The sequence below is a fragment of the Typopeltis vanoorti genome, chromosome 9 (assembly GCF_054136105.1).
Source record: "Typopeltis vanoorti isolate ZY-2024b chromosome 9, IOZ_Tvanoo_1.0, whole genome shotgun sequence".
Taxonomy (NCBI): Eukaryota; Metazoa; Arthropoda; class Arachnida; order Uropygi; family Thelyphonidae; genus Typopeltis; species Typopeltis vanoorti.
The window spans coordinates 74,934,019-74,961,636 of NC_143557.1; the positions used below are offsets into that span (position 1 = coordinate 74,934,019).

General features: G+C 36.4%; 1 protein-coding gene across 1 annotated transcript in view; it reads left to right on the top strand.

The window, feature by feature from the left end:
- sl (small wing phospholipase C gamma 1) overlaps positions 1-27,618 on the top strand; it is a 546,737-nt gene that overhangs the window by 424,936 nt on the left and 94,183 nt on the right. Inside the window, exon 25 of the mRNA XM_090398565.1 lies at positions 9,522-9,646. Within this exon, the coding sequence (XP_090254691.1) occupies positions 9,522-9,646 (125 nt within the window). The remainder of the gene's footprint in view (positions 1-9,521; positions 9,647-27,618) is intronic.

The window sequence follows — 27,618 nt, forward strand, 5'->3', positions numbered from 1 at the left end:
GGGCCACCAGTGTAGCTGGTTTTCTATGTTACACTACATCCTTTAGAGTCCCCCCATAGGTGGAAGTCCAACATAAAGGGACATCAGATAAACATTCTCCTGATTTAACTTGGGGGGGGGGGAACTCAACTGTACTTCTTTGTCCTATCCATTGTCCCTGGAAACTCTTATTGAGGTAAGCTCTCACGTCTCGGTGTGGTTGTGTATCATCTTGTTGGAAGAGAAATTGATCATTCCCATAAAGTGCATGAATGGCAGGTAAAATGGATGTGTATAGCATTTCTAGGTACACTTGACCAGTAACAGTATCTTAAAAGAAGAATGGTCCTATTAAACCCCTAGATGACAATCCACATCAAACATTGAGCCCCTGTAAATTGACTGCCTTATCCACATGAACACCTGTATTTTCTGGACCCCCCATAAACACAATTATGCTGATTCGCTGTTCCATTAAGCTTAAATTGTGCTTCATCAGACCAAACCATCTTCCTCGCAAACTCCTCATCTACCATGTGTTGAAACCACTCACAATACTGCATTCTTCAATCAGGATCGTCTTCATTCATTGCATGTAATAATCTTGGGATGTAAACTTTCCATTTAGCTGCTTTAAGAATGCTTGCACTGCTAATTCCTGTCTCGTGTACACATTGTGTGGTAGACTTCTGTGGTGAGCATGTAAACTGTTTCAAAACCATAGCCGAGGAAGCAGGACTTGTTGCTGTGCAAGGCCTCCCTAATCTTCCCTTCTGCACATCACCTAGTACCATGGGTCTCACACTTATCACGAATACATGCAATTGTCAGGCGTGTTGGAGGTTGTGTTGCAAACTCACACCTCCATTGTCGTTGAACTTCAACAACATTCTCAAATTTGAAATACCACTTTAAAATGGTCTTGCGTTCCTCGAACAACAGTCGTGCCTCAGCTATTTTGTTTGACTATCCTACCAGTCACATGTTGATACTAGTATTCATGTGAGTAATGACATCTTTTGAGAGAGCATCATACTACATGTTGCTACTGTAATTCGATCCAACTTCGAAAAAAGTCCATAGATGACATCTGTTAAAGTGTGTATACATTTTTTTGATATGTGGTATATGGCCACTAATAAAGAAATAGTGAGAGGGCCCGTGTTTTTCATGTTGTATATATTCTATCATCATTAGTTCTTGCTCTTCCCCTCCCTTCCTACATGGAATGCAAGTTAAATCCTTCATGTATTTGCTCAGCACACCATCCTCCTATTAAGGTTAGAGAAGTAAATCAACTCTGTAAGGTGGTCATACCTACCAGGTCATGTCTAGAGAGAGTCAAGACAGGAAATGCAAACATTTTTTGTATTTCCTATTTATTTACTGAAAATAACTTGAAGATTTTGATAGTAAGCTGAATATCAGAATTAAAGAAAAGATTCGAAATTGAAAGTTATAATTTACTTTTGAATTTGTGTACATCTTTGTGCTGGAACATGGTATTAGTAATAAATAAAATGTTCTGAGCAGGAATCTAGCAGGCATTTACCATTATTATTAGCTTTGCTATTTTCTCCAAATTTTCCGAAAACATTTCTGTATGTCTGGCAATCATTACCTAAATTAGGGGGACATTTCAGAAAAAAAAAATAGAACTTAAATACAACTACTTAAATACAACATCAAGACAACCTTCAAACCTCTGGCAAAATTAAGAAATTTACTTAGCTCCTCCAAAGATCCTTTTCCATACTTTGTCCACCCAGGGATTTACAAAATTCAATGTACCTGTAACCTGCCTTACATAGGGGAAACAGTATGTACCATCCCAATCAGAAAAGATGAACACAAACGCCACATTACATACCTCCACTATGGTAAAATAGGCCTATCAAACCACGCATTCCAAACATGCCACAGAATTGACTGGAAAGACACCAAGTCCCTACACCACACCACACCAAAACCTTTTTTCCTGGTTTGAAAGAAAATTCAAAGTTGCTTGTGAAATGCTGAAAACATCATCCAAATCTGAACAAAAAATGATGGATCAATTATTCCAAGAATGTGCAGGACCCATCTTCAACCCATATAACAACCAAAACAACCCCAAACAGAATAAAATCTCAATGCAAAAGGACTGTAGAAATTATTTAATGTAGTTCTGTTTTTTTTTTTTTTTTACCAGAGGTCAGGCTAGGATAAATAATTAACAAACAATTAGATTAATTTTACTTTTGTATAGTGCAGCGTCATGTAGCTTGTATATTGGACATATGTGTGTTTTCGTGGTGATGATCTAAATATAGAGGTCAAAACGTTGATTGTTACTTGCTTAATGTTAAGTGAAGTAATTATTCTAACACTTGTGTTGTGTCTCCATAAATTCTTTACTTTTAATGTTGACCTCCATGTAACCTTAAAAGAAATAACTTCAGTGGAGTGGATGAAGGTAGCTAGCTTCAAGTAGGGCTCGAAAGCCATGCAAAGATTGTATTTCTTTTAAGATTCTGGCTATTCTTTCTGAAGAGAAAATCAGTGGAAGGATTGATTTTTTTTTGATACTATGAGAACTGTAGCCATTAGATAAGGATAAAGTGTGTATATGATTAAGTTCTGCTGCAAGAGAGGACTCATTGGAACAAAGGTTATAGGCTTTATTGGTTAGTATTTTAATGATACCATATTGTTGAAAGGAGGGGGTGATTGGAAAGTTTGTGAATGTATTCCCTGTGTGAGTCGGTTTGGGTAGGCATGTTACTAAGGTATCTAGAAAAGTTAAACTATTATTAGTTTCCTTTTCCATAGTAAACTGGATTCTAAAGTGAAGACTATTGAGGTGAGAGAGGAAAGAGTCTATGTCTGGGTGATGGGGCCTGATAGAAGGTTTGAGAGGGGCTGAATAATGAGCTTGTTTTTCAAAATTTCCTTGAAAAAAAAAAATTAGCAGGGGGGGGTTGCATAGAGGTGCTCTCTATCTATTTATAAATTTTGTGCTTCCAAGAGAAATAATTATAATGGATTACAAAGGAAAAGAGATCTGTGACATCAGAAGAAAAAAACTTTTATTTTTTTTCTATAAGTGATAATGCATCAAAGGAATATTGGTGAACAGTGAGATGATATCGAAACTAACCAAAATATCTGTGTTGAGCTTTAGGTCTACTGCCAGTATTTGCTTTGGAGTAACAGCAAAATTATGGCCAAGATTTAGGGTGCTGAGAGCAGCTTTTTAAGCCTTTTTGATGACAAGTTAAATACTGTATGAAGAGGTTGACCAAAAAGCAGAGATTTAGAATCTAAAAGACTGTTCTCCTCTTTGATGTATTTATTTTTATTATTATTTTTGCACATTGTCAGAGATAAACTAATAAGTCAGAGGAAGAACACCTTTGACTAGTATTCTGGATTTCTGGAGGCACACCAATGTTTTACTCTGAATTATCTTTAAGTATGGCAAACCAGCTGTGAATCCATTCATCAGCAGCCTAATCTTAATCTATTGAAAATTCTGGGAAGATATCATCTTAAATTGTTAATTTTTTAAATAATTTATATATGTTTAAAAAAACTAATTACTTTTTTAATGCATTAGTACCATGCTTTTTAATATTATTCCCAACTACAAAAGACGAATTAACCTTTTGATGTTTGTGAATCATTTCATTTCTTAGCCTTATGATTTGTGAATGTCTTCAAGTGGAAGAAGAATTTCATTGCACATTGTGAGACTACCACCCTGCTTATTGGAGATTTGAAAAAATTACGAAGTTTAGTCTCTAGAGCAGGGGTGGGGAACCTTTTTAGTTACAAGGGCAAAAATTGCTAATTTAAAAACTTCCGCAGGCGACTGGTAAATTTTAACTCTTATGTATAGTGTATGTAGTGTGCAGTATATATCTTACCAGACGTATGATGATCATATTATATGTAATATAGCTATTTTTAGTTTTGTATATTTAATTATAATAAATTTAAATTATGATAAAATTTTATTTACATGTACATACAAGTACATCAGCAAAAGGGGGAATTGGAATAGACTCATGGGTGAAATTTTGCCTGTGGGCGAGGGGGTCCCACCCCTGCTCTAGAGCAAGGTTTCTGGATTATCTAATCTTTATCTTGTATGGATGCTTAGATGTTGATTATTACTCGTGTTGATGTTTAGTGGGGGAATGCACATGTATAAATAATTAAATAACTAAATTTATTTAGATAATTATATTACTAAGTTAGTGTTTCACCTTAACCACCAAGGCACCTTCATGGACCCAAAAAAAATGCACTAAGCATGTACATACAGGCACACCAGCCAGAAGGCAAACATAGACTAATTCTTCTAAAAGGCAGGTGCTTACAATCTGTTATAACTGTTACCTTCGATGGATGCAGTGAAGCACTCTTGCTGAAAGAGGACTCAGAATTATGGTCTCCCAAATTTTTGGTAATATGATGTGGCTGAATTTGTTTAGGTTTGGAGAATATTATAGAGCTCTATTGGATTCCAGAAATAGTCTGATTTATATCTGCTTCTGTATGAGAGAGTCCCCCCCCCCCCCAATTGGATCTGTTTATCTGTATCCACGGCATGGTCTGCCACTGTGGAATAGATGTAGTGTAGATGATGGACATTGTTTCTACATTCTTGTAAATGAAAGAGCAGTTCTTTCAGTTTGTCCTAAGTATGTAAAGTTGTAGGAATGAGGGATGCTGTAGACCCCTGGACGATCTAGGTGATGGACAGGATCTTTTAGTGAGCAGATAAGAGTAGCTAATTTTTGATATGGTCTGATGGAGGTCTGTGTGTTATACCTTTTAAGAATCCAAGCAATTTTTTTTATAAGATGACCTGGATGTGGACAATGGCAATGGATTTTTTTGTGTGTGTGGTTGGTTGAAGGATGATAAAAAGAAAATTGTTGATTTTGTGAAGAGGGAAGCCATTAGCTAAAATAAGTGTCACAAATGGATTGATTTCAGTAGAGAAGTTAGTTTGGTCTGAGATCTATTGGTTTAATAACATCATAATGCTGGGAGGGGTGGAAAACAATAACATACAGTTATTGTTTTCCTTTTCAATGGTTAAATGGATCCTAAGGTGTTGACTGTTGAGGTGTGCTAGAATGTTTCCAACATGTCCCATTAATGTGGCCATATGGAGAACATGCCATCAATGCATAGCCATACTGTGGATTTGAGAGAAGCAGAGTTTAGAGACCATATTTTCCACGAAAAGAGTGTGGGCAAGGGGTAGAGCCCATAGCCGTGCTTTCAATTGGCACCTCAGAAAAAATTACTTGCATTCTTAAAAGGTATACAGACAGTACCAAAAATTAGCTACTCTTATCTTCCAAAAGATTCTCTCCATCATCTAAATCATCCTGGGTGATTTTAGTATCCCTTCCTTCTACAAACTTATATACTTCAACTAAAGTGGAAGAATTGCTAATATCCATTAGGAAAAACACAAATTACATCCATCATCTACACTACAGCCATGCTAGGGGAACCATTCTTGATGATTTGTATCTGTGCCATGGGATCATGCTATGCATACACATCATTTCCCTCTTACACAGAAGGAGATATAAATTGGAAAGACTATTTCTGGAATCCTCTGTTGCACTACAACATTTCCAAACCTAAACAAATTTTGGCTACATCATGTTACCAGAAATCTGGGAGACCATTTTTGAGATCTTCAGGAAGATTCCATCACCTATCCTATAAATGGTGCCATTTAGCACTGTAAGAGACTACCAAGTGGTCTGTAAATGATTGTCACGATTTCCCATATTTTTCTGGGTGACCATTTTGAGACCTTCACATTCAGGCCTATTACATTCAGTCTGTGTTTGCCTTTGTGTATGTTTTTAGTATATTTCTTTGTGCCCATGAAGATGCCTTGGTGACCAAGGTGAAACATTGGCTTAGTAATATAATTAGTAAAATAAATTTACTAAATTAATTATTATCTTTAGGCATTTTTTCTCCACTTAATATCAACACAAGTGTGTAACCTTAGCAACCCTTATGTGTATTAGGATATGGATATTTGTAATGTCTTTAGATGAGAGATGAATTTCATTATCTAGTGTGAGACCAGTGTCCTGCTTACTGGAGGCATGAAGTGGCTTGAAAGAATTTCAAGTTTAGACTGTATCTAGATAAGGATTTCTGTCTGCTTTAAAAAATAAATAAGAAAATTATATATTTTTTAATTCTATTAGCCCACTTGTGGTACTAACATCCTATATATTTACCTTTTATGGGTGAGAGTCACATAAAGTAATAAAAAAAATAACTTTTTTTTGGCAATTACTGTAACATCAACACTTTCATCATCGTCAGGAATTTGGTAATAAACTCATCAAATTCCTGGCATGTACCCTCAAGGGGTGTACAGGATATGATAGTACTACATGAAGAACTTACATCATTATTAACTTCCTATCTACAATCTTCCTCCAAATCGACCTGTTACCTGTCAACTCCAACATGATCAGATCTTATATTTTGATCTAATACTAAGCGTAATGCTTTAGTATTAGACCGTACCACCTACCTCCCTATTGAATATAATCCTACCAGCTCTCAGATTAGAACTCTCCACAGACTCCTTAAAAAGGTCACTTCTTGGCCTGTGGAAGTCATTAACAAACTAAAACCTTATAATTCTAGACCCCCCCGATTATATGGACTTACAAAAATACATCAACAAAACGTGCCATTATTACGTCCCATAGTGGATGGCATTGATTCCCCCACATACAAATTAGCCAAACATTTAGCCAAAGCGTTCACACACACTATACTGGCAACACACCATCACACACAAAAAAACTCAGCCCACTTCAAAGCCAGTATAGAAAACCCTCTCACTCCAACACACTGACATAATGGTCAGTTTTTACGTCTCCTCCCTATTCACCAATGTCCCACTCAAGGAAACCCTACCTCATCCAAGCCAAGTTTCCTCCCAATATCTCAGACCTATTTCAGTTCACAATGAAACTCAGGCTATTTCGTTTGAGAAGGAAAATTCTACAAACGGATAGAGGGGACATCCATGGGCTCACCACTTTCCCCACCCTTGGCCAACTTCTTTATGGAGACCTTTGAAGAGAAAGCCTTAAACTCTGACCCACAAAAACCCACTATTTGGCTTCGTTATGTGGATGATGTGTTCGCTTTTTGGCCACATGGCTCAGATACACTCCACTCCTTCCTAACACACTTAAATAACCAACACCCCAGAGTCCAGTTCACCTTAGAAAAAAGAGGAAAACAACACCCTCCCCTTCCTATGCACTCTAATCACTCACCAGCCTGATGGATCTTTGGTTTTCTCTGTTTATAGAAAACCCACCCATACAGGCAGATACATTCACCGGCAATCCCCCCCCCCCCCCTCACAACAACATGGGGTTATAAAAACACTATTCAACAGGGCAAAAGTGATCTGCTCAGATCACAATGCCCTAACCACTTAACTAAACCACATCCTCAACACTTTCTTAGCCAATGGCTACAATCCTCAAAAATCAAAAAAAAATACTAAAACCAGTACCCCCCCCCCCACTCCACAATAAAGATTACACTAAATCTATCATCCGGGGCACCTCTGAGAAAATAACCAATATCCTCAAAAAAATATGACCTGACTTCTTGTTATAGACCATATAAAAAGTTGGCATCTCTTATCCACTCTACCAAAGACCAACCACTCCCCTTAGACCTGCCTGGTGTATACCAGGTCCCTTGCAGCTGTAAACTGTCCTACTTTGGCCAAACAGGCAGGACAGCGAATATCAGGATTTCAAAACACAAAGACTACATCCGGTTTCACCAGTACAGCTACTCTGGATTGGCAGACCATGCCTTAGATACCGGCCATAGAATTCATTGGAAGAAAACTAAAATAATACACCGCAGCAAATTCAAGTACGAAAGATTATTCATGGAATCATCAGCAGCTCTAAAAAACGTTCCAAACCGCAACAAATTCGGGTGCATGAAACTACCCCAAATTTGGGAGGCCTACATTATGAGAACTTCAGCCCAACGGCCAAGACAACCTAATTAGCCTGCTAGGGGGCACCATTAGGACTTTAGGAACAATTTTAGTTTCTTGCCTTCTTCTTCATCATTTGCTTTTGTTAGTACCTGCATGCACATACCATATTTGTATGTTCCTGAAGATGGCAGCGTGACGTTGCTGAAATATTGAAGGTATTCATTAAAGTTTGCTTTAATTAATATCCGTTATATGCGTTGTTAATCCCTTAAGCTAATTACCAGTTAATGATAAATTTATTGTCAGTGTATGAAAAATAAGTAAAATATATATGATAATTGTAATACAAATTTTATATATTGGATATAAAAAATAAAGTTTTTTTTTCACTACATCTAATATACTAGGTAAACTCATAAAAAATTACTGAATATTACAAATTTCTTAATGTACCTTATCCAAAAAAAAAAAAAAAAAAAAAAAAAAAAACTTTATAGGTACTACAAAATGACCAGCCATTTCAGAAAAATTAATTTGCAAATGTAGAATAAATGGAAGAATGAAGGCATAAAGATGGAAAGTGACACTGAAATTGGAATAGTCCACATGATTTAAATCCATTGAAAGAAAACCACATTGTTTTATTTATTTTTTTTTTAAGAGAAAGTTAATAATATTAACATTATTATTATTATGGGCAACTCCAAGGAGTCCTTAGACTCATCGAGGGAGGTCCTAAACATCTATCAACCAGTTTCTGTAACCCACAAATCTTCAGCCTGCTCTTGTAAGGTTCATTCCATTGATCTGCTACCATCTTGGTCACTCATTCTGGATCCTCTCCACCTCCTCCTCATAACCAAGAAACCCTGCAGCCCAGATCTGCTCACAGTAGTCAAGATGGAGTCGAGTCTTATCAAGGCTTGATAAAGAGGAACAATAACTTGCTTGTCTCTACTTGTCAAAGTATTCTTCAGTAACCAAGTGATCTGATGAGCTGCTTTAGCCACTTTTGCTCTGTGCTCCCTAAACTTTAACTCCCTATCCACTAACACTCCCAATTCTCTGGCTTTGTCAATTTCCTGGAGTACAGTTCCAATGAATAAATTTAAATAAAATTATATTTTCCTCACAGAAGTATTGTTCAGGATGATATATTCATTTATTCGTTCATCTTTCAGATTGTAACTGTCATGCTGCATGAACTTTAGCTATTAAGTATGCCATTTCCACATAGTTCTGTATTCACATAAAATGTAATACTATTGGTTTTTCATATATCACAAATAGAAGCAGTTCAAAAGACTTTTATATATTATATTTTTTCTTTGACAAAGAAAATGTAAAAAACTAGTGTGAGCGAGACCTATTTTTCAAGCCTTATACATCAGCATTGTTAGAAAATGGAAGTAAATTGAAACATTTTTTAATTTATTCTAATAATTAGTTTCATATTAAGCAATATTTATTATAACGTGATAAGTTATGTTTCAGTTGTTAAGCTTAATTCATAGTTCAGATATCATAAGTTGCAGTTTAGTAGAGTTTATCCTAAAGGTGCACGAATTGATTCTTCCAACTATGATCCAATTCGAATGTGGAATTGTAGTTGTCAGATGGTAGCTTTGAACTACCAAACTCCAGGTAAGAATGAGAAATTTGAAATTTATTTCAAACTTTAATGTGTTTACTGTTCTCTAAATATACATGAATTTCAAGTTGCTGAGATGTTGATTACAATTTTAATATACCTACAATTAATGAGTTATAATTTTTTTTTGTTTAGTCCATTTATTATTCATACATACAAATCCTCAAGAAATACAACTATATGTTTCTTCCTGTCAACAAATTCTCCTTTTAGCTACCTTCAACGGAGGATAAATGACTTCCTCTTTCCCCTCCGTAGTATGTATCAAGTTCCCCTGAAGAAAAGACTACAAGAACAACATGGGAGTTGCCACTGATCACGGAATTTTCAGGTTGAGAACTTGTCTACTTCATCATTTGAATCTATAAATTTGAATGCTTGTTCAGGGAGTGTGCTGAAGCACTACTACACCACCCAAATTTTAATTACCACCTCTATTGCCAAAAATTTTGGAAAATCTAATATTTATCAGCCATCAGCAGTACTTTTTTAAATCATATTTTGCTGTCCACCCTTATTATACTAACATACAGTTCACATCATTTTGAAATCTGTTGTAATAACAACCAATTTCAAAATGCTCTACTTTATTTGGATTGTTATTGCACTGAGGATGATCAGTTAGATTCAGATTAAAATGCTTATTAATTTCTTATGTCTACATGTTTTAGTAATCACAGTGTTCATACAGTTCTGTTGGTCATGGCTTATTTCAACAGCTTGTATGAAGGCATAAAATATTTTTGAGATAAAAAGGAATTATGGTGTTCAGACTTGATTACAAAATAGATTATGTATGAGCATCTGCAGACTTATGTTTTTTATTCTAAGATACTGGCTGAAACAAGTATCCTACTTTTTTTTTTTATTTATTTTTAATGCAGCACTGTATTATATAAATATTATGTCTTGAATCAAAGCAATTTTAAATAAAAAACCAGTTTTTGAAAATAATGTCATGAGCAAATACATGCCGTAATCCCTCAATTACCCAACTGCAGCATGAGAGCACCTTGCACCTTTAGTTATTCAACTGGCAGAGTGCTCTCATGCTGCAGTTGAGGGATTACAGCATGTATTTGCTCATGACATTATTTTCAAAAACTAGTTTTTATTTAAAATCAGAATATCAGAATTTTGGAACACAAGGACTACATTCGGTTTTACAAGTACAGCCACTCAGGTCTTGCAGACCATGCTCTGGATACATTCCACAGAATACGGTGGAAGAAAGCTACTGTAATACATCATCGTCATATTCCTGCCATGTACCCTCAAGGGGTGTACAGGATATGACAGTACTACATGAAAAAAATTACATCGTTACTAACTTCCTATCTACAATTTTCCTCCAAATCAGTCTGTTACTTGTCAAGACTCCAACATGATCAGATCTTATATTTCTATCGTCTAAGGCACTTTGTACTGTATCAATCCACCTATATCTTGGTCTTCCTCTGGGTCGTTTTCCTGCCAACCTGGCAGAGAACACTTGTTTTGCTAATCTTTCCTCTCCCATTCTATTTAAGTGACCATACCACCTGAGAATCAGGTTAGCTCTGCTAACGCATTCCTGGATGCTGACAATGTCAAGTTCTTTCCTAATATCCTCATTTTTAATATGATATTGCCATTGTGCCATCTGTTCACGCCTCTAATCTTTCTCAGGACTCTCATATCTGCGGTCTCTAGTCTTTGGTCAAGTGTTTTACTTCTGACCCAGCTCTCAGATCCATAAGTTAAAATTGGTTTGAACACTGTCTTGTATACAGCTAATTTAGTGTTCCGACTAATTTCTCTCTTATTCCATATGAATTTATTCAATTGACTTCCCACCATACCAGCTTTGCTGATTCTGTTGTCTATTTCTGTATTTAATTTACCATCTTCAGTAAAAATCGTGCCTAAGTAGCTGAAATGTTTTATTTGTTCCACAGGTTCTCCATTCACAACACAGTTGACATTTTCAATGATTCTGCCTATTTTCATTGTCTTTGTATTTTTATTGCTGACCTTCATACCATATCTATTACAACAGCAATTGAATTTAGTCAGAGAATCTTGCAGACTTGTAGCGGATTTATTTAGAAATATAACATCATCTGCATAAAGCAAAGAGCTGACATTAACATCTCCAATTTTGATATCAGGTTTAATACCACTTTCCTTCATAATGTGATCCATATAGATAATGAATAACAGAGGGGATAATGTACATCCTTGTCTCACACCAGATTTAACATTAACCATCTTCCTGTACTTCCTTCAATTCTAACTGCTGACTTACAACTCAAATAAAGACTAAGTATTGCTTGATATAATTCCCCATTGATACCATATAACTGCAGCGTATTGAATAACTTCTCTCTTGGCACCTTGTCATATGCCTTTTCCAAATCGACAAAACTTAAATAAAGATCTTTGTTATATTCCCATGCTTTCTCGACTATTTGTCGTAAAGTGAAGATCTGATCCTGCCAGCCTCTATTTGGCCTGAATCCAGCTTGTTCTTCACCAAGCTTTTCTTCCACAATTCTTCTCAACCGTTTCTCAAGTATACTTGCATAGATCTTACCAGGAACACTCAGTAGGGAAATACCTCTGTAATTCTCACATTCAGTTTTATTTCCCTTTTTATATATGGGTACTATGAGAGCTCTACTCCAATCATCGGGAATTCGTCCCTCTGTCCAGGCTTTCTGAACTATGCAGTGCAGCCACTGTAAGACTTTTATACCACCATACTTCAGCATTTCTGGTCGAATATCATCTACTCCTGCTGCCTTTCCACATTTCAAGCCTTTGATGGCTTTTTCTACTTCAAGTATGGATATGTATTCCTGACTGCATGCCTGGTCAGTGTTTTTTTATCACTGTGCTGTCATCATTGCTTGTTTCATTTAGCAGTTTTTCAAAGTAATTACTCCATACTTCAAAGATATCTTTTTCTCCTGTTTTCATTTCACCTTTATCATCTCTAATTCCTTTTACAGCACTCTTTCCTCCATTCCTAAGCTTCTTCAACAACCTCCAGAATATTTTGCCACCTTCTTGATATTTATTTTCTATATTCTTGCCAAAGTCCTCCCATGACTTTTGTTTAGCTAGTTTTACACACTGTTTAGCTTTCTTACATTTGTCTCTGTATTCTGCAAGAGTAAAAGCTGACTTATTTGCCAGGAACTTTTGATATGCTTTCTTCTTTTCCTTCACTGCCTCTTTAACTTCCTGTGTCCACCAGGGATTTTTTATGATTTTTTTATCCTTGCACACAACCTCACCACATGCCTCTCTGGCAGAATCAATCAGTTTTCTTCAGAGTTTGCCACTGAATCTCCAAGGTTTGATTCCTGTTCTCAAACACTTTCATTTTCTTTTCGATAATCTTTCTGTATTTTAGTCTACAGTTCACATCTGAGAGCTGCTCAACTTGTATTCGATTTAAAACTTTCTTACATGTTATTCTTTTCAATATGAAATTCAATTTTATCCTGCTCAAGACTAAATAGTGAATACACCATAGTAAATTCAAATTCGAAAGACTTCATGGAATCAGCCTCAGTATGAAGAAACTCTCCAAACCTCAACAAATTTGGTTGCATGAGAGTGCCCCAAATTTGGGAGGCTTACATCAGCAGACCTTCAGCCCAATGGCGAAGAATACCTACATAGCCTGCTAGAGGGCACCATCAGGACTTTTAGGAGAACAATAGCGTCCTCACTTCATTCTCAGTTACTGTGTTGTAATGCCTACGTGCACATGCCTTTTTTGTAAGTTCCTTTTGAAGATGGCAACGTGACGTTGCTGAAATATTGGAAATATTTATTAAAGTGTAATTTAATTTATATTCTTATGTACGTTGTCAATTCTTTAAGTGATTTAATAATGCATAACCAACTTATAAGCTTGTTTACGAGAAATAGTTTTACAGTGGCAATACTGCATAATTCAGAAAATGAGGTTGGAAGGTTGAATTCCTAATGATTGTGATAGAGCTCTCATAGTACATTGTAAAAAGAAGAATAAAACAATGTGAGAATTACCTAGGATTTTCCTGTTGAAAATGTTTCAGGTAATATTTATGTAGACATCCTGAGACAAATTTTAAAAAAATTCTGGAAAAGAAAATTGGGGAAGAATTTAAGTTATAAGTCAGCAGTTATTCAAGATGGTAAATGAAGATGATTTGGTGTAAGACAGGTCATGCTGTCTTCATTCATATTTATCATCTGTGGATCACACTATGAAGTGGCATTTATCCATATATCAAAAACTCTTTTATGAAGGTGGTAAACTTGAACCAAATTTAATAACTGCTATAAAAAAATTGGCTTGATGGCTCAAAATAAAATGACAAACTATAAAAACCAAGAACCTGGGAAAAAAAAATTGGCTGCATTCTCAATGGAAATATTTACAACAGTTAAAAACTTGACTGCAGATGGAAAGCAAGATAAAGAAATAAAAATAAGAACTGCCATAGCTAAAGATGTATTCTGGAAAAATAAAGATCTGCTCAGAAGTTCTGTGAGTATTGAGACAAAGAAAAGAATGATAAGAACATTAGTGTAGCCAATTTTCACATATGGAAGTGAGACCTGGATATTCAAGAAGAGAGTAAGGCAACAGATAATGGCCTTTGAAATGTGGTGCTGTAGGAGAGCTCTGAAAATCCCATGGACAGAACATGTGACAAATACAGATGTCCTACAGAGAATGAGAACACAGAGATCTTTATTACAGGAAATGATCCACAGAAAGATGAGATTGGCAGGACATGTACTGAGAGGTTCAGCAGGACAGAGGGTACTAACAGTTTTAGAAGGAAAAATTATGGGAAAAGGATCAAGAGGCAAAAAACGAAGGACATGGCTTGAAGATATAAGATCATGGACAGGATCACATGGCTATGCAGAAACAAAAAGGAAAGCCACCAACAGAGAGAGAACTAGAAGGACATGGCTTATTGTTTTAATTTTTCTATAATTTTTTTAAAAAAGGAGATTCAATTTGGAAATATTTAATAGAATATAGGAAAAGCTGGTATGGTCAAGAACCAGTTGAATAAACTTTTACTGAGTAAGAGAGAAATTAGCCAAAACACTGAACTAGCTGTGTAACTGTATTGAAACAAAACTGTTTAAACCAATATATACAGAACTGAAAGTGAGGTTCAACATAGAACAGCTGATCAAAGGTTAGAAACTACAGATAAGAAAGTTATAGTGAAGTGGACAGATTTCATCATATCCAAGGTAAGCAAATGTGTTTGCTTACACTTGGATAAAGGATTAAAGCAAGAATATAATTTCTTGGCATCTGTAATTTATATATGATTTGTTGTGTTTGTTATGTGCATTTATTTCTATTTTTTAATTTATATTTCACTTTTTTTTTTGTTTCCTAAGAATTTTCTTTCATTTATTTAATGACTGTTATAATCAGTGTACTTTTTATTTTTTTACATAGTAATAAATCCTGGATACACTAAGATTTTGTTGGAGATCAGAGATGCAGTCCTTTACTTGCAAAACATAAGGATTCAAATTTTCATGTAAAACATTGGATTCATTTTTATTCATAGGAATAAAAACAGCAGTAGAGCAGTAACCCCCCCCCCCCCTCCCAAAGACCCATTCTGCATGATTTCAAGGAAAACAAAGTAAAAATTTTTATTGCATCACCAAATACAGTGAAGAGATAATTACAAGATATACAGAACATTTAGTGACAATTAAGAGTAATTAGTACAATTCAGCAAAGTGTGCATACTGAAGTGGTGGAATAGATGTGAACTTACAGAATAAGTAATTATTTTAATGAATAATTACTAGTTGTAGTATCCTTGTGTATGACTGTGTGATAATTTGTTTTACTTCTTTTTTTTAATATATGTATACTATGTATGACACATAAATAATGTTATTCAAGACATCAACAACAAGAGCAATGGTAACCAAGATGCTGGTTCATGAAGTGTGACTTGGGGGATTTTGTAAGATGTACTGTGTGTGCACACGCTATGCACTTGCCTAGAGAAAATGGATTGTGATATTGAGAGAAAGAGAGCATGTTGTAAGTGTTTGATGAGCTAGAAATGTGAGATGTGTCAGAAGCAGGGAAATGAAATAAAGGAAATTAATGCTGAAAGCTGTGAAATCGAGTGTGTTGTAGCAAATGGAGTTACAGGATTAAATGACAGTGAAAGAAATGTGAAAGAGAATATAAATGAGGTAGTTGAAAATAGCAGTAAGGTAGTGTATATGAAAGTTAGGCCAATGGACTATAAGATAGCAAGCATGATAGGCAGCAAGGAAGAAAGTACAACTGGGTAGAGAGAGAGAGAGCAAAGAGCAGTGGGAAAGTAATTCAGAATATGAAAGCAAACTTGGTGCAGATGACGCAAGAGATGAAGTGAGTGTGGAGCCCAGGAGAATAGCATATGTGCAAAAGAGAAAGAAAGGCTGAAATAAAAGATGACAATGTGAAAGAGGTGTCGAATGATTTGAGTGTGACCATGTGTGAGGGATTAATTATTAGAGGTGTGGTTAAAGAAAAGGTGCATAAAGTTTGCTTTCCTGGGTGTTAGATTAAGCAGACTGATCTAAGCATTGGTAGTGGTAGTAGGCACACATTTAGTTGGTAACAAGAAGAATGCAAAGATGGATATCAAGATGTTGCTAAGGAGAGTTACAGAAAAGATGATAGTATGGTAGAAAAAGTAGTCAAATGTGTGTTGCCCAGGTATGACAGTGATGAGTTGAGATTATGAAAGGGATGCTAGCAGAGGGGAAAGGAATTCATTTTGTGAACATGAGGGATGAAAGAAAAAAAAATTTTCACATTTGACGTCTGTAGACGGCATATGGTCACTGCCGTACCTTGCATGGTTTTTTTGGCAATGATGTCTTCTGCTAGAATAAGTGATAGGGTCGTAGATTCCCTTTCCACATAAAGTTTGTAGGACAATCACAAACATCCATGCCCATGGCGGGATTCAAACCCACTGCCTCTTGGCTGGAGAGCAGACATGCTAACCACTCGGCCAACCAGGCCAGCTTTGAGGGATGAATGGAGCTATATAAAAGAGAGAGGCTACATTTAAACAGATTTGGTGTGAGTCAAGTGGAGAAACTGTTGCTGCAAGAGAGAATAATGACTGAAGTGAATGGAAGAACTGAGGAAGCAAGAGGTGATGTCTAAGAGCAGAAAAGTAGTCTAGGAGAGCTTGTGATTGAAGAAGTGAGTGGTGGCATGAGCAAAAGAGATTGAAAGGGAAGGAACAGAAAGACGGAGAAATGGGAGTGGACAAAGTGATAGAGAGACTGTGTACAAAGAGTGAATGATGGGTGCAGGGGTGGATGTGTGAGTGTGAAAGAAAGGATTGAGATGACCAGGGATGTGGGGAAACAAACAGGTCTGAGGAGAGGTGTAAGATCATTGATGACAAAGAATGGATGTCTGGCGATTGGAGGGGGAGGGACATGGAAGAGTTATATCTGAAATGTGAGTGTAGTGGGATTTGTTAGAGAATTAGAAATAAGCTACTATGTATGTTTACAAATGTGAGAAGCATTTAAAATAAAGGAAATGAAACTGTAGCATTAACAGAGTATCTTTGTCCAAAAATTGTTGGAATAAGTGAGATATGACTTGATAAGAATGGCATTTTGACAGGAATAGAGATGGATATGATATTATTTGTGAAGATAGACAGGGCAGAAAGGGAGTGATGAGGAGTGCTGCTGATGTTAGAGGAGTTATCTCCATCTCAGGTGAAAATGAAAGGAGCAAATAGTGGCAGGTTTTGGAATAATATGGTGTGAGGTGGAAGTGAACAGAATGTAAAATCTAGTAGAGCATTTCTAGACCTGACATGAGAAGGAAATGTATAGGCAAATTGAATGGGAGTAAAGAGAATAATCGGTACTATCAACATAAGAAACCTGAATTGCAAAGAAATGGAGCTAGCTGAGGAATCAGATAAGTACCAGATCGACATAATAGGGGTGACTGAAACAAAAAAGAAAAACTGGTGAGATCTTTCTGAGCAATAAATACAAAATGTTATAGTCAGGCAATGATAATCAAGGAAAAGAAGGAGTAGCCATAGTATTCAACACTAAATACGAGGCTAATCTTCTTGAATGGCAGGCAGTCTCAAGTAGAGTAATGTGGGCAAATATCAGAATCGAGAATTGGACAATGAGACTTATTTGTGCCAATGGACTGACAGAAGGTTCTACTAAGGTAGAAGTGGAGGAATTTTTTGAGGCTTTAGAGAAAGCAACTGACACAATGAAAAAGGAAAAGTTGGTCCTTGTTGGGGATTTAAATAGCAGAGTAGAAAATGATTGTCAAACATACAAAAATATTTTGGGAAAATTTAGAGAAAAGAGCAAAGCTAATAATAATGGCAAATACTTGTTGGATTTCTGCTCAGGACATGGACTGGTTATTACTAACACCATGTTCATGTTCCAACATAAAAATGTGCAAAATTCACATGGAGAGATGAGGCAAGGAATAAGAAAAGTCTCATTGACTATGTTTTTGTTAATAGTGATGTTTTCTCCCTGGTGCAGGACACCAGAGTGTACAGAGGATTTGAAATCGGAAGTGATCACTATTTAATCTTGAGGAGGATAAAATTGAATTTTATATTGAAAAGAATAACATATAAGAAGGTTTTAAAGCGAATAAAAGTTGAGCAGCTCTCAGATGTGAAGTGTAGACTAAAATACACAAAGATACAGAAGGAAAAATGAAAGAGTTTGAGAACAGAAACCAAACCTTGGAGATTCAGTGGCAAGCCTTGAAGAAAACATTGATTGATTCTGCGAGAGAGGCATGTGGTGAGGTTGTCTGCAAGGATAGAAAAATCAGAACTCCATGGTGGACACAGGAAGTTAAAGAGGCAGTGATGGAAAAGAAAAAAACGTCAAAAGTTCCTGGCAAATAAGTTAGCTTGTGCTCTTAGAGAATACAGAGACAAATGCAAGAATGCTAAACACTGTGTAAAACTAGCTAAACAAAAGTCATGGGAGGACTTTGGGAAGAATATAGAAAATAAATATCAAGAAGGTGGCAAAATATTCTGGAGGTTGTTGAAGAAGCTTAGGAATGGAGGAAAGAGTGCTGTAAAAGGAGTTAGAGATGATAAAGGTGACCTGAAAACAGGAGAAAAAGATATCTTTGAAGTATGGAGTAATTACTTTGAAAAATTGCTAAATGAAACAAGCAGTGATAGCACAGTGGTAAAAAAACACTCAACAGGCATACAGTCAGGAATACATATCCATACTTGAAGTAGAAAAGCCATCAGAAGCTTGAAATGTGGAAAGGCAGCAGGAGTAGATGATATTCGACCAGAAATGCTGAAGTATGGTGGTATAAAGTCTTACATTGACTGCACTGCATAGTTCAGAAGGCCTGGACATAGGGACGAATTCCTGATGATTTAAGTAGAGTTCTAATAGTACTCATATATAAAATGGGAAATAAAACTGAATGTGAGAATTACAGAGGTATTTCCCTACTGAGTGTTCCTGGTAAGATCTATGCTAGTATACTTGAGAAACGATTGAGAAGAATTGTGGAAGAAAAGCTTGGTGAAGAACAAGCTGGATTCAGGTCAAATCGAGGCTGTCAGGATCAGATCTTCACTTTACAACAAATAGTTGAGAAAGCATGGGAGTATAACAAAGATCTGTATTTAAGTTTTGTCTATCTGGAAAAGGCATATGACAAGGTGCCAAGAGAGAAGCTATTCAATACACTACAGTTATATGGTGTCGATGGAACATTATATCAAGCAATACTTAGTCTTTATTTGAGTTGCAAGTCAGCAGTTAGAATTGAAGTACAGGAAGATGGTTTAATGTTAAATCTGGTGTGAGACAAGGATGTACATTAACCTCTCTGTTATTCATTATCTATATGGATCACATTATGAATGAAAGTGGTATTAAACATGATATCAGAATTGGAGATGTTAATGTATGCTCTTTGCTTTATGCGGAATGATGTTATACTTCTAAATAAATCCACTACAAGTTTGCAAGATTTCCTGACTAAATTGAATAACTGTTGTAATAGATACAGTATGAAGGTCAGTATTAAAAAGACAATGACAATGAAAATAGGTAGAATCGTTGAAAATGTGGGAGGACTAGGGGACCTCCATGGAAACTGGGCAAAAGTGTGGTTAGTAAAGGTGTTAGAGCTGGATTCTTTACTTTTAGAGTAGTGAATGAGTGGAATGCGCTCCCTGAGTCTGTGGTGGATGCTGTGACAGTGAATGAGTTTAAGGCGAGGTATGATAGATACTGTATGAATGTCAAATAGTTGTGATGAATATGATTTGGGGCTTCCCTCGATGAGTCTAATGACTCCCTGGAGTTGCCCGTAATAATAGTAATAATAATAGTAATGTCAACTGTGTTGTGAATGGAGAACCTGTGGAACAAGTAAAACATTTCAGCTACTTAGGCATGATTTTTAGTGAAGATGGTAAATTAAATATGGAAATAGACAATAGAATCAACAAAGCTGGTATGGTAGGAAGTCAGTTGAATAAATTCATATGGAATAAGAGAGAAATTAGTCGGAACACTAAATTAGCTGTATACAAGACAGTGTTCAAACCAGTTTTAACTTATGGATCTGAGAGCTGGGTCAGAAGTAAAACACTTGACAAAAGACTAGAGACCGCAGATATGAGAGTCCTGAGAAAGATTATAGGTGTGAACAGATGGCATCAATGGCAATATCATATTAAAAACAAGGATATTAGGAAAGAACTTGACATTGTCAGGATCCAGGAATGCATTAGTAGAGCTAATCTCAGGTGGTATGGTCACTTAAACAGAATGGGAGAAGAAAGATTAACAGAACAAGTGTTCTCTGCCAGGTTGGCAGGAAAACGACCCAGAGGAAGACCAAGATATAGGTGGATTGATACGGTACAAAGTGCATTAGATGATAGAAGTATAAGATCTGGTAATGTTGGAGTCTTGACAAGTAACAGACTGATTTGGAGGAAAATTGTAGATAGGAAGTTAGTAATGATCTAAATTTTTCATGTAGTACTATCATATCCTGTGCATCCCTTGAGGGTACATGTCAGGAATTTGATGATGATGAAAAATATCACCATCATCAAATTCCTGAAGTATTTTCAGGACTGGGGCAACTCCTGGTAAAGGAGGTATGACTTCGCATCACTTGCCTTAGTATCCCATAATGGAAAGCACATCTCCTTGCGGACTTGTATAATATGTATTATGGGAAGGGTCACTACCCACTGTTTCGACATTTATTGAGGTCTCATCAGTGAGAGGCAGACCCAGAGGTGATACCAAGGTTGAAGTAATGCAGAAGTCGCATAATTCATAGCATTATACATGTCCGCAAGGAGGTGTCCTTTGCATTATGGGATACTAAGGCAAGTGATGTGAAGTCATACCCCCTTTACCATGAGTTTCTCCAGTCCTGAAAATGCTTCAGGTGCAAACTTTGTTTGCTTACACTTGGATAAAGGATTAAAACAAGTACAGGCAGCCCTCGGTTTACTCCTCACTTCCGTTCCTGAAAAAACGGGCTTAAAACGAACCCAATTTTAATGGGAGGTACAAAGTTATGTTCCGCACAGTCAAAAAATATACACATGATGTATGTGTAACATTATTATATTTAAAGCTTTGATAATACATACTTATACATTTGTTAAAATAAAATTATATGCAAAAAATATGAAACTTCGAAAAGATATTACATATTTCTATGTTGAAGTTCCTGGTTTTGGATCACCTGCATTTTTTTTTTTTTTTTTTTTTGAAAAAAGTATCCAGTGTTTATCTGCCTGTGTTTTCTTTTACTTTCTTTAAGGAGTTCAGTGTAAGGTCGAATAGATGCGATTACACTCCTTTTTACGTTCGCACTCTGTTCTCAATCGTGGTCCATTTCGCAGAGTTCATCAGTCAATGTCTCTATGCTTGCAAGGTTACACTGTAAATCGGCCCCTTTTTATATCTCTCAGAGGACGTTCTTCATTTTCTTTTTCCTCCTTTGGATGTTGACTTAATTGTTCGGCTAATTCTTTTAAGTCTTCATTGGAAAGTGGTTTATCGTGGGTCTCTAAGACTTCTGTCACATTTTCAGCTGTAATATCATCCAATCCCACCTCTCGCACAAGCTTGATGACATCTCCAAAGTTAAGAAAGATACCCATCTTAACTTTGGTCATCACCAACAGAAAATACCTCATGATGTTTTTAGTTTGATCAGTGAAACTGGAGCTATGCAGAAGATACTAATTTATTTATCATGAGTAAACTATTAATAAGAGAAGTTTGGATTAAGTTTGTACAAAAATCAAAAAGTTAAAGAATGAACATTTCCTTCAACTAATTTCAACATCTTCTTTCTTCCAAAAAAGAAGGAAAAATAAATGACCAAGTGCTCTACCAGTAATATTATGTGAAATTTTGAAGCATTTGGAAATAAAATTGGTAAAGAAAAGGTCAAGTGTTGACAGGATGATGAGATTTATTTGGTATTCTGGTTTGGTTTAATTGGTATTAAAAACCATAGCAACTAAGACTATGAGGCTAGTATATTATGTCTGTTAATTGCATATACCCCTCAGCTGATTTGCCTGTTTTGCAGGTGAATGAGTTTATGGGAGAAAATTCTCTCAATCCTATAAAACCAGCTAACTCACTTTCAGTTGAAAACATATTCCAGTAGTAGTTGGACAATTTACATTGTCATTTCTAAATGCAAATCCATCAGTAATATCCTTTCCCACTTGATCATCAGTGCAATAGAAGGAAAACCAGTTTGAATTGTGGATATTGAAATCTTCAAGGAAGATGACCTCATTATTTGGTGTGTGCAGCAGAAAGTCAAGCTGCATTGAGTTGCAACAGTTGGATTAGTTGTCTGAATTTCACGATTGATAAAGACAGATGAATATTACAAATACTGGTAAGGAATTTGTGAACAGATTAAAAAGAGAGTGATTCTAGCTTTGTCATTCTCTCATGTAGGTTGCCAGATCTGATAAATGCACATGTACCACCTATGACAGAAAGAATTATAAAGTGCAATTCAGATGGGTAAGGAAGATAATAGTTAAAGTTCTGTTACGAATATCAGGTTGAATTTGGATGATGACTGTAAATGATGGTGTACATCATTTATTATTAGTAGTAGTATTATCCCAAGACCCACCCAGGGAGATAAGGACTCATTGTGGGAGGCCTCTCATCTCTTTGTTATACATACAGCTCATCATACCATGACTTAAATACATTCAAATTCTCTGCCGACATCACCCACTTAGGCAGTGCATTCACACCCTCCTTATATAACTTCCAGAGATGACTGCTTGGTCTTCCCCCCCCCCCCTCCTGCACCATTTTATGAAAATCTCTTCAACATAATCCTGTCACAACCCCTTACTATCTTTCATATTACCCCCTCTTCCACCTGTCTGCTAGACTTGCATCTTATCAACATTCCAGAGACCAGAAGCTACCTTATTATAAAGGGCCTCTTCATCCTTTTGAAAATTACGTGACAATTGCCAGAATTCATTGTTGTCCTCGAAATTGTAGATCACTTATCTCCACCTCCAACAATGTATCACCACCAAGTGTAAAATTCTACAATCCCATCTTTGTTTTCAAATTTTAAAACCTTGCACTTCGCAGTGTGAACAGGCATCCCCACTCCAACGCCCGCTCACTCAGTCTATTCACGTCTTATATGAGGATGGTCTGAAAAGTTCTTGGCCTTGACCATAGATGGCAACACTATTGGCGCGATTTTTTATTTTTTTTAAGTTGATACAAATGTCATAAGCATCGATGTGAAATTGCAAGTCATTCTATCAAGTAGTTTTTTTTTTTTTTTTTTTTTTTTTTTTTTATACAGCTGTCGGAAGCCAAAGTGTTGTCTGTGTATCCCTTGAAATGGATAAAATTGAGTATTGTGCAGTTATAAAATTCTTTGTAAAAGAAGTTTTAACAGCAAAAGAAATTCATTCATAGTTCATAAAAGTTTAGGGGCACTCTTCTTCTTCATTTTCAACAATTAAGAAATGAGCTGCCAAGTTTAAACATGGCCGTACCAGCCTTGAAGATGATCCACGTGAAGGACGTCCAAAAAGTGTAACAACAACAAAAATTATTATTATTATTATCTGAGCCCTCCAGGGAGTCAAGAACTCATCGAGGGAGTCTATAAATCACCCAAACCAGCTATCATACCTTCCCTTAAATTCATTTACACTAGATGCACTCACTACTTCTAAGGGCAAATTATTCCACTCACTCACTGCTCTCTAAGAGAGAAATCTAGCTCTTGTCCCTTTCTTGACTGTTAACAACTTTAACTTCCATGGATGCCCCCCGTGTTCTCTCCCTGCCTTCCATATAATGAAAAATTTCATCACTTGAAATGCTATAACACCCATTCAAAAGTTTATAGACCTCTATCGTATCACTCTTCCTTCTCCTGTTAACCAGAGTCTGGATTGCGGACTCTGGTTAACAGGAGAAAGAGAGTCCGCAATCCACATACTCGCAAACTCTCCTCATAATCTAAATCCCATAATCCAGATATAATCTTTGTATCCTTCTTTGCCCTTTCCACAGCTTCTTTATCTCCTTGAACCTAGGAGTCCAAATCTGCGCACAATAATCCAGGTGTGGTCTTATCAAAGCGTTATAAAGAGGCAAAATGACTTCCTTATCCTTACATGTCAAGGTTTGCCTCAACATCGCTATTATCTTCTGAGTTGATTATCCACCAAGATCCCGTGCCTCTTCAGTTTCTTGTAGCATAACCCCGCTAATATAATATGCCGCTGGAACTTTAATCACGCCAAAGTGCACAACATTGATCAAGTGCACAATATGGTATTGGATGACCATCGAGTCAAAGTGCGTGAAATTGCTGTGACTATAGGCATTTCAAAAGAACGTGTAGGATATATTTTGCATGAAGAATTCTAAATGAAAAAGCTTTGCGCAAGATGGGTGTCATGCTTGCTCACAGTAGATCAAAAATGCATTCACATGAAAATCTCTGAACAGTGCTTGGAGTATTTTAACAAGAAAAAAACTGATTTTGTGCATCGATTTATTACTATGGATGAGACTTGGATTCACCATTACACACCAGAATTCAGACAGCTGTCAAAACAGTGGACAGAAGACAGTCGGTTCCATCAGCAGGAAAGGTCACGGCATTGGAGTTTTGGGATGCTTTAGCATTTTGTTTATTAATTATCTTGAAAAGAGTAAACCAAAAACTGGGGAATATTATTCTGATCTTTTAACCAGACTAAACGAAAAAATTCAGGAGAAAAGATTCAATTTTCAGAAGGAAAAAATCATCTTTCATAGGACAATGCACCTGCCCACAAAAGTGTCAAAAAAATTCGTGAAAAAACCCATTTTCAGAAGAAAAAAATCATCTTTCATAGGACAATGCACCTGCCCACAAAAAGTGTCTTGGCAATTGGAAAATTAAGGGATCTCACTATGAATTGTTGGAGCATTCACCCTATTCCCCAGATTTGGCTCCCTGACTTCAGTCTCTTCCCAAAAACTAAAACTCTTCCTCGCTGGTCAGTGTTTTTCTTCGAATTAAGAGGTGATGAGGTGATTGCAGCTGTAGAGAGGTAATTTGCAGATCTTACTGAGAACCACTACAGGGACGGGATAATGTTGCTGGAGCATTGCTGGAATAAATGTATTAGTCTTAAAGGAGATTATGTTTAAAAATAAAAATAATTTTTAAATTATAAATTTTTTTTCATTGTTAAGCCAAGAACTTTTCAGACCATCTTCGTAAGGCCACAAAATCTGCTCTGCTCTTCATAATTTTTCCCAACTTTGCATCATCTGCAAACAATTGAAAATCCCCATTCAGATCTTCTCCAATATCATTAACATACAGGTTAAATATCAGTGGTCCTAAAACAGACCCCTGAGACACCACTAATGACTTTCCTCTTCTGGGATATTGCTCCCCCATTCACAACTTGTTTAATACATATCAGACAGCCAATCTACAATCCAATGCACTAGTCTAATATCCAATCCCATCCACTCTAGTTTGATTATCAACCTATGTGGTAATCTATCAAAAGCCTTTGTAAAATCTCAGTCTACTACTGTGTATTCATCTACCTTGTCCAATGCTGCAGTCACCTTAATGTAATAAGTAAATAGAATACTAAAACATGACCTCCCTTTAACAAATCCATGTTATCCAAACCTTATTAGCATCACATTTGCTTAGTCATATACCTTTTGCTCACTCAGTCAATCTCTCCTCCTTATCATCCACTGCTCTCAACTGCTCATTAAATATCTCAGCTATGTCCTATGCAGAAGTTATCCTTATGCCATCCTATCATAATTCTTTTCTTTTTTTTTTTTCCTTCATTATCTAACTGCTGCTCATACTGCATTTTTCCTACCCTTACCAACTGAGTCACCCTCCTTGTCTTTATTCTTTATACTCCTCATAGAACTGATTATTACCACTCATCTTATTTTGCTCCATAATGCCTTCTTTCTCTGTATTATGCATGCTTAATCTCTATGTTCTTTCATTTCACACCTACCTTATTTAACCTTCTGTTTCTGGGAAGACAATTAGACATTGCTTCTACTAGATTGTTCTTGAATAGCACTCAAGAAACATTGATCTCCTTTCTATCCAATTCCTCAAATTCATGATATGACTGCAAGCTGTCTCATGAGCTTCTCATAATCACCAGCCCCCCCTCCAGTTCCACATGTACCCTTTCTTCACAGAAGTTCTCACATGGCTGGCAACCACCCAGGTAATCATTTTATGGCTACTATCACCAACTAGAGGCAGATTTGACACTTCATTTATGATGACATCCTCTGATGAGATGATCAGATCCAAGACTCTCAATCCTGACGTGCCCTCTGTCACATTCTGGGGCAGTTGTCCCTCAAAAACTCAAGAAATTCATTTTCTTTAAGTCCAGTTGCTATCTCATCATCTCAGTCTATATTGCATTGATTAAAAGCACTCATAATGATTACTCTTTTCCTATTTGCTTGCTAATTTGCTTACACATTTCATTATCACTATCCTCCACATTACCAGGTCTATAGTAACATCTGCATAGGTGAATAGCATTTCATTGTATTCACCTATATCTGACACCATACTGCCTTAAAACCACTGCCACTATTTCTTCCTTGCATCTCTGCCTTGTATGGACATGGTTCCTTTTCTGTCATCAATAGCACTTTACCTCCTTTTTTCACCCTTTCTATATTCATGAAAAACATCATGCCTTTTCCTCTCTATTCCTGTCAGGATGTCATCCTCCTTCAACCATGTTAAACTTATTCCAACAATATTTGGGTGAACGAACTCAATCAATGCAACCATTTCATTTCACTTGTATACAAACATAACAGCTCATTCCTAAATCTATAACAACTTTCACTGATACCACTTATTAGATGTGACTTCTCAATACCTTCCTCAAACTTTTTTTTTTCTCCTTACCTATCCCACAACCTTCAAATTCAACTGCTATTCCATTCATTTCTTGTTTACATACGCATTCACTTCCTCTTTGAGCATTGACCTTTCTCGTGCTGTGTTCCTGCCCTAAGTCTCCCTATTTGTCTTGCATACCTCTTCTCTCATTCTATACAATCATATCCACTTCTCCGTTTATAAGCACCACTTCACTACCTCCTTCCTTACTCTTTGCTCTTCCACATCACTTCTTACTTGCTCAGATTTATTTTTTGTGCTCATTACTCTCACTTCCAGCAGCAGTCTCTCTCTCGAAATGACTTACACCAACACCATTCAAATGAAGTCCATCACCCTTACACAGTTCAGTTTGTCCTTCAAACTCATTCCAGACATTAACAAGCTGCACTCCTT